The sequence below is a fragment of the Pavona decussata genome, unplaced genomic scaffold (assembly GCF_977016875.1).
Source record: "Pavona decussata unplaced genomic scaffold, jaPavDecu1.1 SCAFFOLD_53, whole genome shotgun sequence".
NCBI lineage: Eukaryota > Metazoa > Cnidaria > Anthozoa > Scleractinia > Agariciidae > Pavona > Pavona decussata.
In genome coordinates this window covers 5011046-5025634 of record NW_028145475.1, presented here as the reverse complement: position 1 = coordinate 5025634, position 14589 = coordinate 5011046, and the positions used below count along the sequence as shown (strand labels likewise).

The window sequence follows — 14589 nt, the reverse complement described above, 5'->3', positions numbered from 1 at the left end:
GGGGTCTCAGGTCAAAAACCCAAGAAAGTTTGGTTCTTGACCTGGCAAACTGAATGGTAAACTTAAGAAGATTTAGAGAGAATCAGGGCTATTGACCCCTCAAAATTCTTCATTAACATCTTGACTTTGAAAGTTATCTGGAATGCTGGGTATGACCTCTGTTTTTTAGAAATTAGGCTTGTGGAAATATTCTCCACACATTTAACAATTATCATGTGAAATGACGCTGAATATCACCTAGGCTGAGTTGGCTAAAATCAGGCAATATTCCACAAGAGTAAGCACTGGATAATTGTTTTATTATTCAACACCTTGATAACAAAACACTTTTATCGAAGAAAGCGGCAAATGGTTTTTGTTTGTTATATTCTGACAAAATTACATAGCATGGAATATCTGTCGTGTACAGAGGACAAATTAATTGAGTGCACCATGACAATGTTTGGACAATGTTACATTGTGTTGAAAAATAATGCAGTAGTTTATTCAAAAAGAAGTCAAGCAAGCAACATCTTATAGAAGATCTATGTCCCCTGCTGAATGGTCACTGATTTCATTGATTTACAGCCAGTAGAGCAAACAATTTTGTAAAACTAGTTGTGTTACCTGTTGCTAAGTTGGATTTAAGTTCCTCCATGTCATCTGATCTTTTGGCCTTACTGATCTTGTATGCTTTCCTTAAATTAAGACGGCCGGCAGAAAATTCTCCCAGTTTGAGAAACACCTAGAAAATGAAAGGGAAGGTAAAAAGGTGACTAGTTAATGGGAAGGTGTCCAGGCTGAAATACCATTTTTTCTGAAGTACAGCCACAGGAGCTTGCTTTAGGCATTTTCACAAAAAGTGACGCAATATTTAGGCCTTTTTTTTCCAGCTTAAAATGAAGATAGACTGGAATACTAAAAAACATAAAGAACAATGTTCAACTCAATTTATTATTTTTGAGTGGTTTTACTTCATTTTAACTTGTTTTAAAGGCCCTAAATATTACCTTAAGGAAGGTTAAATGTATAATATACTTGGGCATTTTATAGCACAGCCTATCACACAAACCTCAGGATGGTGAGCCTGTGTAAAGCTGAATCAAGTCTCATATTTTTTTAAAGGAAATACCTTTCCCATCATGTCTAAAGCATCTGCCTCATGGAACTTGTTGTTATCCTGTCTAGCAACCTGTAAAGCCTGCTCGAAACACCTCAGAGAATGTGCATCCTCGTCACACTTCATGTAAACTCCCCCAATAGACAACAGACACCGATATTCTGTATCCTTCAGTCCTTGGTCTCTAGACAAGTGTAATAAATTTGACAAAAATCAACCTTTTGTCTTCCAAAATACTGCCTGCTGCGATTTTGAGCCCAAATTACTTTTTCAATATTTGAGCAAACTCCCTGAAAGTTCAGAAAATTTTCAGAAATTTATCTGGGAAAAATTGCATGTGGTCGGTTAGTGTTCATTGACTTTGATGTTACCATGGGAGCCAATTTTTGACAGGCAGTTTTAAGAAAATCCCTGTTTTAAAATGAGGAAAAATCACTTTTCTTAACGTAACTTTATTGTTTTTAGCTCATTTTAGTGTTCCTTTATTGGTTTTGATTACTTTTCGTTCAATTTGGCGCTTTCCTGAAGGTTTGGGAAAATCTAGAAATCCAAGATGGCAGATCCAAGAGGGCTGCCTAATTACAACATCATATGATGTCATCAATTCGCATTGCAGACCTCAAAGGAGACATCTTTGCATGTACTATCCATCCTCCAAGTCTCAGTGTCATAGATTTTGATACTTGCAAAGTTATGGAGGGAAGGGTAGGGGGGGGGGGGGGGGAGGGCAGAATTTGCCCTCAGAAGACAAAAAAAAAGCCCAGTTTAGTTAGGGTTAAAGGACAAACCCATTGCTGAGGTTTGGTTAAGGATGTTTCCATACGTTACAATCACCTTATCAATAAAGATTAAAGATTTTGACATGTCAATCAGCCATGTTCTGATATTTTGAGGTTTACCAACTGATGTTTCAAGATAGAGTGCGAGTAATAGGGTAAATTTGAGGCAAGGGAAAGTAAAATTATTAGTTCAAGCTAGCTGATAGAAAATAACTGACAAAAGAAATTGGGGTCAAATCCAATAGAAATCAATTTTGTTTGAGCTAGCTGGGAGTTTTAGTTAACCGAGTTCGAATTAGTGGGGTTTTACTGTTAGTATTAGTGTGCAATGAACAACAAAACCAAAATTACCTTGCAATGATCAAGGCCTTTTCCATAAAACGCTTGGCTCTAGAGGAGTCTTCCTGGGAGTCCTTTTCATAAGTGAGACCAAGGTTCAAATACAGTCTTGATTTCATTTCCAACAAATCCTTCCCTGGAACAGTTTCCTGCAGTTTGTCGCAGACAGCCAGACTCTTTAGATAAGCTGTTTGTGACTCCAACAAACATTCTTCCTGCTCATCAGGGCTGATTGCATCATCTGAATGAACAAACCATGTACGCCCAATGGTGGCCAATGCTCGTTGTTCCTCTACGAGATCCCTTGCTGACTGTGCAAGCTTCAAACAACAACATAATACAAGATCAAAATCATCTAATTTCTAAGGAAAACCAAGCTCACGACAACAAAGATTCTGACCAACAAATGAAAATTAACAGCATCAAAGTAAAGTACAGTGTATTTCTAAATTATTAAACTTTTCTGTGAGTGGCCACACTTTGGGATTTCATCAACAAATTAGCAGCACAAGTCAAAGCAAAATAATGGACCTGACCCTTTCATAAGACTCAGTAGTAGTCCTGTAATATGATACAAGTTCTTTTCTTCTTGACAGCAAGGAAAAAAACTGCCAATAACAGGATTGCAACCTTTAATGGTGGAAGGCCCTACAGTGTTTGTGATCCTCAGATCCCAAAAGCAATGCAGTCAAGAGTCTTAGTGCTCCTGGTGGGGCCCTGACCTATGGCTTAAATTGTTCCCAGATGTCGGTTGAAATGCAGAGGAGCAGGGATGGCGTAGTGGTCAGAGCACTCGACTCCGCACCAATGTGCCCCGGGTTCGATTCCTGGACTCAGCGTCATATGTGGGTTGAATTTGTTGATGGTTTTCGTCATTGCTCCAGGAGGTTTTTTCTCCAGGTACTCCGGTTTTCCCCGCTCCTCAAAAACCAACACTTCTAAATTCCAACTCGATCTGAAACGTGTCCCCAGTTGGTGTGCTGTGCTAAATACACTGACGCTTAAATGAAGTGATTTAAGTGAAGTGATGCCTGTTTTGTAGTCTGATTAACAAGCACCACTGGTATCATCCATTAATTTAAAGAGTGCTCAAAAGACATGTGATTGCAATAATTTCATTGACTGCAAGATGGGTAGCATGGACCTTGCAATGAGTGATTGTGAACATGTAGTTGCTGACTGGTCATTAGAAATGACAGTGAGAAAAACTTCATTGATTGCTAGTTCAGTATTACCAATTTCATGGTCAACAAAATTGTCACATTTGATCAGCAGGGATTTGCTGAAGCAAAGGCATATAAAAATCCGGGAAAGATTTATTGCCAAGGCATATAAAAATCCAGGAAAGATTTATTGCCATCAAGTGAATTATCAAGTGATCACTTTTTTTTAAAATCAGCAGCTAAGAATCAACATTGTATCAAATATATTAAAGAACCAATTTCAGTGGACCAGCAGATGTCTGACAACAATAATTAATAATAATAATTTATCACATGGTTACTAGTTAATACTATTTAATAATTAACAATAACACAAGTCCTTGAGCGCGCATTAGATATGAGGTGATAGATAGCCAACAAGGTACATGACAGTGTAAGTGGGATAGTTTTTAATTATTAAAAACAATCAAGAAATATTGTTAGATCATGCTGATTTCACTTTTGAAGAACAACCAGAAGACAATTTAATGGTCTCTAATGCTGGCTGCATATACCATGGCGGCTAAGCCAATCAGATCCTTGCAATTGCATTATACAATGATCCAAATTTTAATACATATCATTTCTGCTGAAATCCCATACCTCAAGATGTAAATTTTGGTGAAACAGGGCCTCCTTGTACTTTTTCAATGCACACAGGCATTCTCCTACTTTCCTGTGAGCAATGGCAGTTCCGATGGTATCCTGACTTGCCTCAGAAAGCTGCACCTCCCTGGTGTGTTCCTTCACAGCCTTCTCAAAGTATCCTAAATCAGCATAAATTTAAACATTTTACCATTCAGATTGAGTGGTATGCTGTAGAGAGCTCTTTTTGCTCAGAATTGGCATACAGACTTGATTTTACAAAGGTATAAGCACACAAAGCTCTAAAAGCATAAAATTAATGTATACTCTAAGCTTCATGTAATTTTAAGCTTTGCAATAACCAGTGCATAACAACAATATTGTAAGGATTACATGTATGTGCAGAGAAAAATGTTTCCTATCTGCACATAAAAATAATGGAGAACAATTTTTTAATAAAAAATTTGCCTGTGTGTAAACGTGTTTTGGTGATTGTGTCTTAGGCAGTTTTGGGGTTGAATGAAGCAATTTCTTGGAGTTTTAGTTCTAATGTGTCTACTTCAGTCTTCACGTATATGAAAAGTTTTAATTTTCACAATAACAAAAAATATTTAATAAGTACATGATGAAAATTCTCGGGGAAAAATTTCGGAGCCCCAGCAGGAATCGAACCCACAACCTTCCAGTTACTAGTCAGGATGCTCTAACCATTGAAATTTTTTCCGATAATTGTCATAATGTACTTATTATCTATTTCATTTTCATAGCATTAGGTGGTTGGCTGGTTCGCTAAATAAAAATACATGTAATAAGAACAAAAAATAATTTATTATTATTAATAAAAAATATTATTACTACCCCTTTCACATACATAAAACAGAAAATCATTATATTTCTTTCCTATACTGCAACGATAAACAACACCCAGGAATGTATCCCCTACAATATCATTGTTGGCAATGGAAAATTTCAATTCTAATTTTTACCAGGAATGTTTGTTCAACTTTTGCTCCCCTTTGTAATACCTGGATTTAATTGCTACCCTTCCAGTTCACAAACTATCTAAAATTGTGACCTTTTCAAATCATTTCAAACATTATGAAATGGCATTCCTCTCCAACTGTAACTGGGGTGATGGAAGGAGCCAGATCCCCTTGCCTCACCAAAAATTTTAAAAGCAAAAAAAAAAAAAAGAAAGAAAAGAAAAAGTCAAATCTAGCTGTTAAAATTGGCTATCCCTGTTTCTTCTCAGGGGATACATATTTTAGGCTATATAGGTAGGTACAATTTCAGATGACTGAATAATAATCATTATATTTCTCCAACACAAAGTTGTACATTTAAACACAATAATTTGTAATAATAGTTTTCATACCATACTGGGCAAGTAATTCTCCAATAGCATTGCAGAGCTTGGCCTCTTCAGTTAAATCTCCTTTCTCTTGAGCTTTGAGTTTTCGCCTTTTGAGTTCTAGCAATTTTAAAGAAAAATGTTCATGTACATCACAAAGCTGTCATTTTGTGACATAATCATACTGACCTTAGACTGTTCACAGTCCCCCTATTTTTCTGTGGGATTATTGAGACTGGTACGCTTCGATGGAGCTGTTGCCATCTTGGTTTGCAAAAGCGGGCGCGATCTTGGGAGAGTGTCTGAACTACCGAGAGGAGCGGAGCGGGGGTTAGATTGTGCTTGCTTTTACAAACCAAGATGGTGACAGCTCCATCGAAGCCTACCAGTGTCAAAAATCCCACGGAAAAATAGGGGGACTGTGAACAGTCTATACCGACCTTGAAAACAAGAATAAACAGCAAGAAATCATAATCTCTGATCTCTTCTGAGAGCAATGGTAAGAAGGAAAAGAGTTGTGATCGAGATCCTAACAACCTCACGCTCAGAGTCCATGGAAAAGGCACTTTTTTTAAGCTGGTGGTTTTGAAAAACTAGTGACAGTCATAACATAATTGTGAAGTGGGGATTCATATCTGTCACAAGTTCACCATTCAATTGAAACATTTTTTGGTCTCAACACCATATGGAAAGTGTTAACGTCTGCAAGGAAGTTTTACCAAAGTAAAACAATGGAACTGAAACTGGATTTCCTCTATTAAGCTCCCTGGGGGGTGTCGGATCATATGGGCTTATCTACACTTTTTTTTAATCTTTAAGGGGGGGGGGGGGGGGTGGAGGAGCGGGGGCTTAACAGAGGAAATACATTACGGTAATTGAATTCAATCGAACCCAAGAATGGGGTTTGATTGGTTTTAGCAATATAATGGCAAAAAAAAAAAATTCGGTAATTGAACCTTTGATGTAAGATTATACTGCAAAATAATTTTCATAAATAAACAATACGTACGTTTAAGCTCCCTTTCAAAGCTTGCTTCCATTTGCAAAAATCACCAGGAATCATGCAGTTTCCGTCAAATCGAAGGATGTTTTAAAATCGTACTCGATAAAAAGCAACCCTAAGATTAACATACACGTTTCTTTCCTCAGCCTTTCTTCCACTTTTCTGTGAACCCATAAACTCGTATTGTAGTTCTAGTGCTCTGTGCCTGTTGTTAAATCCCGGAGAGGGTAAAAACACAGTTACTAAAATGTGCAATTGTAGCTTTAGCAAACTTCTTCGAAAATGGCGGGTTGTTCGCGGTTTATTTCGTACCCAGATTCCTTGACCGGGAGTTAGCCTCGTTATGGTTTTACGTGAAACACCGCTGGCTTTGCGCGGGCGTCAATCCCACCATTCCAAGGCTTCCACGGCAAGAATTTTATTGTTGACGAACGAAGGAGCGATCGTCGAAAGGTTATATATGGCCGTCTTTGTTTCTATGTTTATTTAAATGGCACAACAGGAATGAATTAGAATTTAGTTTGAGAGTGACGTGGAGTCAAGGATTGCTGTTTGAGATTGTTTTACCGAACTCATTCAAAGGTGATATCACCACGGAGCTGGTTATCCCTTTCGTAACATTTTACATACGGACATTCAAAATGGCGTCGGTGTTTCGAAAACTCGTAAGACGCGAATCACGGAATGGTGAGGGGACTGACAAGAATGGATGCAAGGCCAAGGGAGATTCCAATCACAAAAACGAAAAGAAAGACGACGATGTTAGTAATCAAACTCAAGACAGTAGTGAAACCAGACACCTGAATAACTCACATCCGCCGAAATCTCAAGGGAGCAATGGTCTCAAAACAAACGAAGTGGGCGAGATGTCTTCTTCTCACGCTCAAAGGGTCCGATCAAAACGACTTATGAAAGAATTTCACGATGTCACCATGCGTTGTGATAGCAAATTGTTTTCGGCAGAACTTGTGGAGGATAATTTATTCGAATGGAACGTGAAATTATACAAAATCGACACGGACAGTTTGCTTTACAGGGACATGGTTGAAACCGGAACTAAGTTCATTCTATTGAATATTACGTTTCCAGAGAATTTTCCATTTGCACCTCCCTTTATGAGAGTGTCAGCGCCACGAATTGAAGGTGGATTTGTGCTTGATGGCGGAGCGATCTGCATGGAACTGTTAACTCCGAAAGGTTGGAGCAGTGCTTATACAGTTGAAGCCATTGTGTTACAATTTTCCGCGGCCGTGGTGAAAGGCCAAGGGCGAATCGACAAATCGACTAAAAAGGCTTTTTCTAAGAAAGAGGCCGAATCAGCTTACAAACGATTAGTTAAGACACATGAAAAATATGGGTGGGTAACGCCACCAAAGGCGGAAGGCTAGCTGGGTTTAGCAAGAGGAAAAATATTAATTTCAAGGTCAATTTCAAGTAGAATATCGCGGTATCATATGAAATCAATGGATGTAGGAATTGACAAAATTTTATTCTTTGCATTCGTAAATTTTTTTTCATACTTGGGCTCTTTTTCGTTCCTGTTCTCTGCAAATAAATTTGTTGCATTGTTGTGTTAAAAAGTCACTACTGAGTTAGCATTCTCATTTGGGGTTGTTTTGTGTGGGGGCTAGCATTGTAAACACTCAGCATTTGCTAGGAACTTAGGAAGGTGTGAGTAGGTTTTTTAACAATTTTGCTTCTCCAATACTCGAAATCATGGAGTTTTACTTTATTTCCCTTCAAAAGTAATTATTTTTAGGCAGTGCATTGATTAAAAAGGGATTACAAATCATTATTATTCCATCTGTAAGTTATTGTTCCTTAAAAGCACAATATTTTAATGCATGCTTGATGTAATTTGTAAAAAGAAATGCATAGGTAAAATTACGATTGATTCAAGCTATTTCTGAAAAAGCTTTTTACTGTTTGAAAGCTGCAGTCGGATTGTAAATAGGCCATTTGTATCATGTCAAGATTTTGATGTTATGGGGTATATTCAGAGAAGAAGGACAGGTGATTCAGCTTCCTGGCTTTTGTTGCATCTCAAAAGCAAGCTAGGAATTCAAATTGTTTTTAAAACCCCAAGCTAATGATCAAAGCATATCAGATTGCTCCAAATTGTGAACTAGCAAGCTGTTAGACTAATGGTGGACGTAATTTTTCTTTTCACTATTGCATAGGAAAGTTGCCTCAAATATCACAATAATTGTCACCTGTAAGGTTTTATTAACTGTCTTTTCTACGGTCTGAGGTAAAAAGAAATGAAGTAACTCCAATTCAATTCAACAACATAAATAGAATTTTGAATCAGGAAAAAAAACCCTTGAGAGAAACATCATCCGGACTATAAACAAGCTTGATGCATTTGATTTCAAGATTGTTTTTAAAGACAGGATGTGTAAGGGGATGTAATTAGTCACTTCTATTCTTTTTTGTCGGCATATGAATGAAGAAATCCATCAGCAAAGTTAATTGTTTTGAATAAATTTACTGGTGGGTTGTTGAAATGTAAATTTTTTCATGAAAGTATAAACTGCAGAAATCCAGTCTTGATATTTTTTTTTTGGCTTACTAGGTGGTTATTCTGTAACAAGATAAATTAAACTGGTGACCTGAAGGTATCGGTGATGTTTATGGTTCAAAATCTTGGTATGGTGCATCAATGTAATTTTCAGGTAGTTACTATTGTTTAGTGTTTTCATGAAACCCTAATGTTAACTGAGTAAAAACATTGTTAATAATTAAATATTCAAAAAATAATGTTGAGAAGCCGGTCAAACAAATGCTAACACAGGGGTGGTTGTAGGTTAATTGAATGACTTCTCAGTCACTTCCTTTGCAATGATAATATTAATTTTATTACCTATGTCCTCTATTGAACAGTGATATTAAGAGAACAGAACTGAAACTCTTGTGAGCCATAGCATACATATTATTTTGTATTCACTTTCATGCTGTTTTCAGTTTGAAACACAATAAACAATAACAAGGAAACGAAAAAAAAATTATTTCTGTGACAAAAAAACAAGTGTAAAACTGTTAAAATATCTTAATTTTAATCTGAAGAATGTGTCACTTATCCTCTTAGCACAAGGCTTCTGACAAGATTTCACATCCTAGCTGTAAATGGTTTGAACTGAGGAGTCGTATTATAAGTAGGTAAAATATGATCATCCGGGAGAAGTGTAGTCCTGAGAAGGACTGTATTTGGTGAAATTGTCAAGAGAAAAGTGACTGATGATGACATCCGCTCAGGTTGTTGAAATGTCATGTTATGTCACCAAAAATGAAGGACTGTATTTGGTGTCATTGTCAAGAATAAAGTAACTCTGATGGCGACATCCTCTCAGCTTGTTGAAATGTCACATTATGTCATCAAAACTAGTCCTTCACGGGAGTACATTATAATCTAAAGAATTATGTACCACTTTTCCTCTTTAGTACAAGGCATCTGACAAGGTTTCACATCCTGGCTGTAAATGGTTTGAACTGAGGAGTTGTATCATAAGTAGGTAAAATATGATCATCCAGAAGAGTGTAGTCCTGAGAAGGACTGTACGGGTATTTGGTGAAATTGTCAAGAGAAAAGTGACTCTGTTGATGACATCCTCTCAGACTGTCGAAATGTCACATTATATTACCAAGACTAGTCTTTCTCAGGGGTATATTCCAGAATGATCATGCTTTAATTACCGGTACTTTGTTACTGCAATCAGTTTGTCACTAGCCTGCGTAGCAGTCGTTTCCTTTTCCTTTAAGCACGAAAGACGAGTGAGGGCATTGGGCAAAAAGGAGCAAAAAAGTAAGAGTGCGCCTTTCGTGCTTAAAGGAAATGGAAACTACTGCTACGCAGGCTAGTTTGTCACGTGCACACAACTACAAAGACTTGCTTGCTGTGATTAGTCAATACAGGTGTAGTTAATAGTTTTGTTTCATGACTGTATTTGTTAAAGTGCCTATTATCTAATTTTCTTACTTTCTCAACTGAATATACACGTCTCTCAAAGATGTTTCACGAAAAAATATTGTGATTTGCCCAAACACGATTTTAAAATGAAATAAGAAAACATTCAGATTTACTGCCATTTTGGCTCACCACTTACCTAGTCTTCTCTCGGTTCTTCTCAGAGCTGTGACATAGATTAGGGAACATGTGAAGTTCACGTTTGAAGAATTAGAGACCAACAAACTGCTTTTAAATTTGGCTTGCTGGTATATTGGATGATAATGCAGTTGGCTGAAAGATTATTTGAAAAGTGGCCTACTCTTCATTTTTCACACAATTTTTCAGTGTTAGGTATTATGCACTGATATACCAGCTGCCTCGTGAGATTTATTTAGTAATTTCACAGTCATTAGCCATACATGAGTTATGTCTACAAGGTACGTTCAAAATGGGCAACATGGATGCAGTGATCTATTAGAAGAATGGGCCATTTCTGGGTCACTTTGCACCTCATGAAAGTGAGGGTAAGTGCAAAGCTTTTCATATGAAAACAAGTTTTCATTCATACGCAGGCAAAACTAATTTTTCATATGAAGGCTTTGCACTTAGCCATGAGGTTTGGAGGAACTAGGAAATGGCCTATTCTTCTTCAAGGTGAATCAGCTGTTGAGTTCCTTGAAATGAAACAAACTGTAGTTCTTTTCAGGCCATTGACACCACTTGGCTTTGTAAGGCTGTTTCCTTTTCACTCAACATCTGTCCCTGCTCAAGCTTCCTGATGCCTCAAATGTGGGATTCAAGTAGGTTTCTTTTTCATTATCTACTCCATCCTTGTACAAAACTATATTATCTACAGGTTCTTGTGATACACCTTCTTTATTTTCTGTCTGTGACTCAAAACTGTTCCCACGCTCACTTAATTTATTGATATTTTGTGGAAACTGTTGAAAACATTCTGGATCACTCTGCTTCCTTTGGAAAAAGGAAACCACGACACTACTTTGTGAAATCTTAGCTGGAAGTTTGATCAAGTCCTTGATGTAACTCGCAATTGCTGGCATCCGCTCCTCTGCAAGAGCTAAGTCACTTTTCCTAAAAAGTTTTCTCCCTGCAATTCAAGTGAATCAAACCATTACATTAAATTGTGCCATTGACTTATTTATTTATTTTATTTAAATTTTTTTTCTTTTGGGGGGGGGGGGGGGGGTGGGTAGGGGCTGTTCGGTTATAACTTATACCTTCAGCTTAAAACAATTTTTAATTTTTTCCTTTCCCTAAAATTGCTAAGGCTGCTACCCCAGAATCAGTTAATTAGGTTAATCCCTACAGAAACTGTAAAGCTATAATATTTGTGGGCTATAAAATTATTTTATCAATATTTTTTTATCCCTATTATTAGTCTCAATAGTATGTAAGGGAAACAGGTTTCTTTCCAAGATAGTAAGTTTCAAGATAAATAATTTTTAACCTATATAAGCTAATGAGTTGTGGTTTGAAGAACCAGACAGAACACTCCAACTAAAACTTCTGAGGAGTATATCCTCGGTATTTGTTTAACTTTTCTTGCACACTTTAATTCATCCTGGCCTCTCTTTCTTTCTATAATGCTTTTTATTGTTGCTCCATTATAAATATTATTATTAGGCTCTTCAACCTGAATCTTTGTCAACCAACCCTTACCCATGCACTTTTCTTCAACAGAGGTTTGTTAATCATATATTAGAAAGCAAGAAAAAGGTTTTGGAGTGTGATCATTGATGAGAAGGTAGTGGCTGGGAAATATTTCAGGTCTTGCTTGGTATATCAACAACCGTTGTTAAGCATTCTATGAATATTCCATAAAGAGACTGAATGCAAAAGAATGCAACAAATATTTTAAGATGTGGTTCTTCATTTCACAATGCTGATATATAGAGAGGCTCCTGGCATTTCCATCTCACCCCTCCTTTGTCGGCACAGTTGGCACAATTGTTTGTGTGATGACAAAGTAAAACTGCATGAGCAAGAGGAATGGGGAGGAGAAAAGTCCCATATGCCCCAGCCCCACCTCTAACAAACCCTTAATTAACCAAATACCCTATTTTCGTAAATAATAGCCAACCCTGAAATCATACTTTCCCTGAAATGAAAAACTCAAGTTACTGTAATAACCTGCCTAATAAATGATAGGCCTTATTACGGTTTTTGACACCATTTTGATGAGTGAGCAAACAGGCTTGAAATAACAGTTGGAGGGATGTAACTGTGCCAGAAAGCATCCAGTCGTGTTTTGAACTTTCCAAACATTTCCCCCAATTTTTTTCCTGCAAACTATTTACGCGGGATGCCCTGAAGGGGCATACCGTGTCTAAATAAACAGGAAAAAAACAAAAAAAAAAGTGTCTAAAAACAGGTCGATTTCTTTTTTTTTTTTTTCTTTCTCGTAGCCACAAATCTGTACATTAATTTATTCATTAAACCCTCCCCTCTCCTACTCAGGATGTATTGTTCTGACTGTCTTCAACAGAACCAGGCCAATCAAAATCCATTCTTGTCGCTTATATCGCAAGGGAGGGGACCCACTCACCCCTACCTGTGTGACGTCAACGCATCATCTGATTTCTTCATTAAAACTAGATTAAACTGTGGCGCCATATTGTTAACATGTTGTGGACTCAAGTGTGCCGTTTTCAAACAAAAATTTCACCATTTTGAAGCGGTAAATCGAAAGAATAACTTCTAAGAAGTACTCGACATTTAAAACGGTGGAAATTGGAGAGTTCCTGGCTAAAGAATCGTGCTTTGTTTGACAGTCCCGAACCACGCGCGATGGGAGACTAAAAAGAGGTCATTGAGAAGCTTACGTCATCGTAATGGAATTTCCGATATTTCCGGTGAGAGCCTTTGTAGCGTAACACAAGGGAAACAACATAACACGATCTTCGTGACTCAAAATATTCCATTAGCAAGGATAGTTTTATCAATCAGCGAAGCATACAGTTGGAATAAATGAATTAGCCCCAGCATCTTACGTACATGCCAGTATAGGCATCTTGTTTAAGTAGCAATTCACGGCTGGTTCGCTATACAGACAAATGTATGGAAAGTTCAAAACACGACTGGATGCTTTCTGGCACAGCTACATCCCTCCAATTTGTTTTCTTAAAATCCTTTTCCTAGTGCCAAGTTTCCAATTCATGAATTTTTCAGAAGCGATGTTTTACGAAATTATTTGACATCGCATTTCCACACAAACACTGTTATTTCAAGCCTGTTTGCCTACTTGTCAAAATGGCGTCGGAAACCGTGATAAGGGCTATTAATTATTACACCCTTACTCAGCAGAGATGCAGCCCAAGTGCTATACATACTAGTGGGTGGATATAAAAGACTCCACCCCTGCTTCTCACCAACATTCATCAATTTTTACAAAAGACTGAAATACTTCTGCGTTTAGTGATACTGGATAAAAATTTCGCCTGTTCGGATTGTTTTTGCGTCATGCTGTTTGCTTTCACAAGGTGCATACCAACGGACCCTCCCGCGCACAATTACTCGCACGCGATGTTTTCGCGCGCGCGCGTGGTCTTACAAGAACCCAGGAGACTTGTCCTGTTCTTTGATCAACAAAAGCGCATCAATTAACTGTACTCCCCGTGTCGGCCCATGGATTACCAAAATATACCTGGTAGACATGGTATAATCCTTACGAAGCCCCTTGCGGAACCCGCCTCCTCAGGAAATGTATCCAAAAGCCGACACTGAAATTCAAAGAAATCTGAGTAGCTCCGCCACACAACACTTGAAGAACCATCCGACCACTCAAGGTTCACAACAAAGGTGTATTGTGTTTTTCTACTCTTTTTATCGACCCAACGCTCCTTGATCGAATCGAGTCGCGCAGCAGTGACATAAATCATGGCGATTTTGTCTTCGTCACTGTCTAAAAGTTCGTTGTCGATGTCGTAGTAAAAGTAGCTTCTTTGAGGACTTGACCTAGTTGACCACGTAAACATCTCCGGGGTTCAAGTGACAAATATTGTCACGCACCACGGGTCACGTGGCACACATGTGACGACTACAGTGTTCTGATTACCAGATTCCCGCGGAATAAAAGTTGTCGCGAAACTTTTCTCAAACTTTTCTGTGATTGTTCACTACTATGTACTATTTCGAGAAATGAAATAAAAAAAGATAGGTCACCATGTCCGCGAAGGAGCTACGATTCATTCAATTTACCCCATATAATCGCTTCCCAAAATGAGTTTATTTGATCAGTTATTGGCATGCACAACTTACCATGCTT

At 37.7% G+C, this 14589-nt stretch overlaps 3 protein-coding genes across 3 annotated transcripts in view; 1 reads left to right on the top strand and 2 right to left on the bottom strand.

The window, feature by feature from the left end:
* Nucleotides 1-6649, bottom strand: part of LOC146480659 (tonsoku-like protein) — a 28107-nt gene extending 21458 nt beyond the window's left edge. The window contains exons 1-6 of the mRNA XM_085109815.1: nt 6365-6649; nt 5380-5475; nt 4023-4186; nt 2230-2537; nt 1112-1283; nt 607-724 (exon numbers count right to left, since the gene is read on the bottom strand). Of these exons, the coding sequence (XP_084965941.1) occupies nt 607-724; nt 1112-1283; nt 2230-2537; nt 4023-4186; nt 5380-5475; nt 6365-6395 (889 nt within the window). The 5' untranslated portion in view covers nt 6396-6649. The remainder of the gene's footprint in view (nt 1-606; nt 725-1111; nt 1284-2229; nt 2538-4022; nt 4187-5379; nt 5476-6364) is intronic.
* A 137-nt stretch (nt 6650-6786) lies between these two features.
* LOC146480658 (ubiquitin-conjugating enzyme E2Q-like protein 1) lies at nt 6787-7942 on the top strand. The gene has a single exon (XM_085109862.1). The coding sequence runs from the start codon at nt 7000-7002 to the stop codon at nt 7744-7746; it is 747 nt and encodes a 248-aa protein (XP_084965988.1). The 5' UTR covers nt 6787-6999; the 3' UTR covers nt 7747-7942.
* A 65-nt stretch (nt 7943-8007) lies between these two features.
* Nucleotides 8008-14307, bottom strand: LOC146480657 (SH3 and PX domain-containing protein 2B-like). Its single transcript, XM_085109871.1, has 2 exons — nt 13969-14307; nt 8008-11412 (listed from the first exon to the last, which is right to left on the bottom strand). The coding sequence occupies exons 1-2, from the start codon at nt 14297-14299 to the stop codon at nt 11054-11056; spliced, it is 690 nt and encodes a 229-aa protein (XP_084965997.1). The 5' UTR covers nt 14300-14307; the 3' UTR covers nt 8008-11053.
* Nucleotides 14308-14589: the final 282 nt, after the last annotated feature.

Coding starts and splice junctions, on each gene's coding strand:
- LOC146480657 (XM_085109871.1), bottom strand. CDS start 14,299: ATGTTTACGTGGTCAACTAGGTCAAGTCCTCAAAGAAGCTACTTTTAC. Junction 11,413..13,968: donor GATTATACCATGTCTACCAG/GTATATTTTGGT, acceptor CTTGAATTGCAG/GGAGAAAACTTTTTAGGAAA.
- LOC146480658 (XM_085109862.1), top strand. CDS start 7,000: ATGGCGTCGGTGTTTCGAAAACTCGTAAGACGCGAATCACGGAATGGT.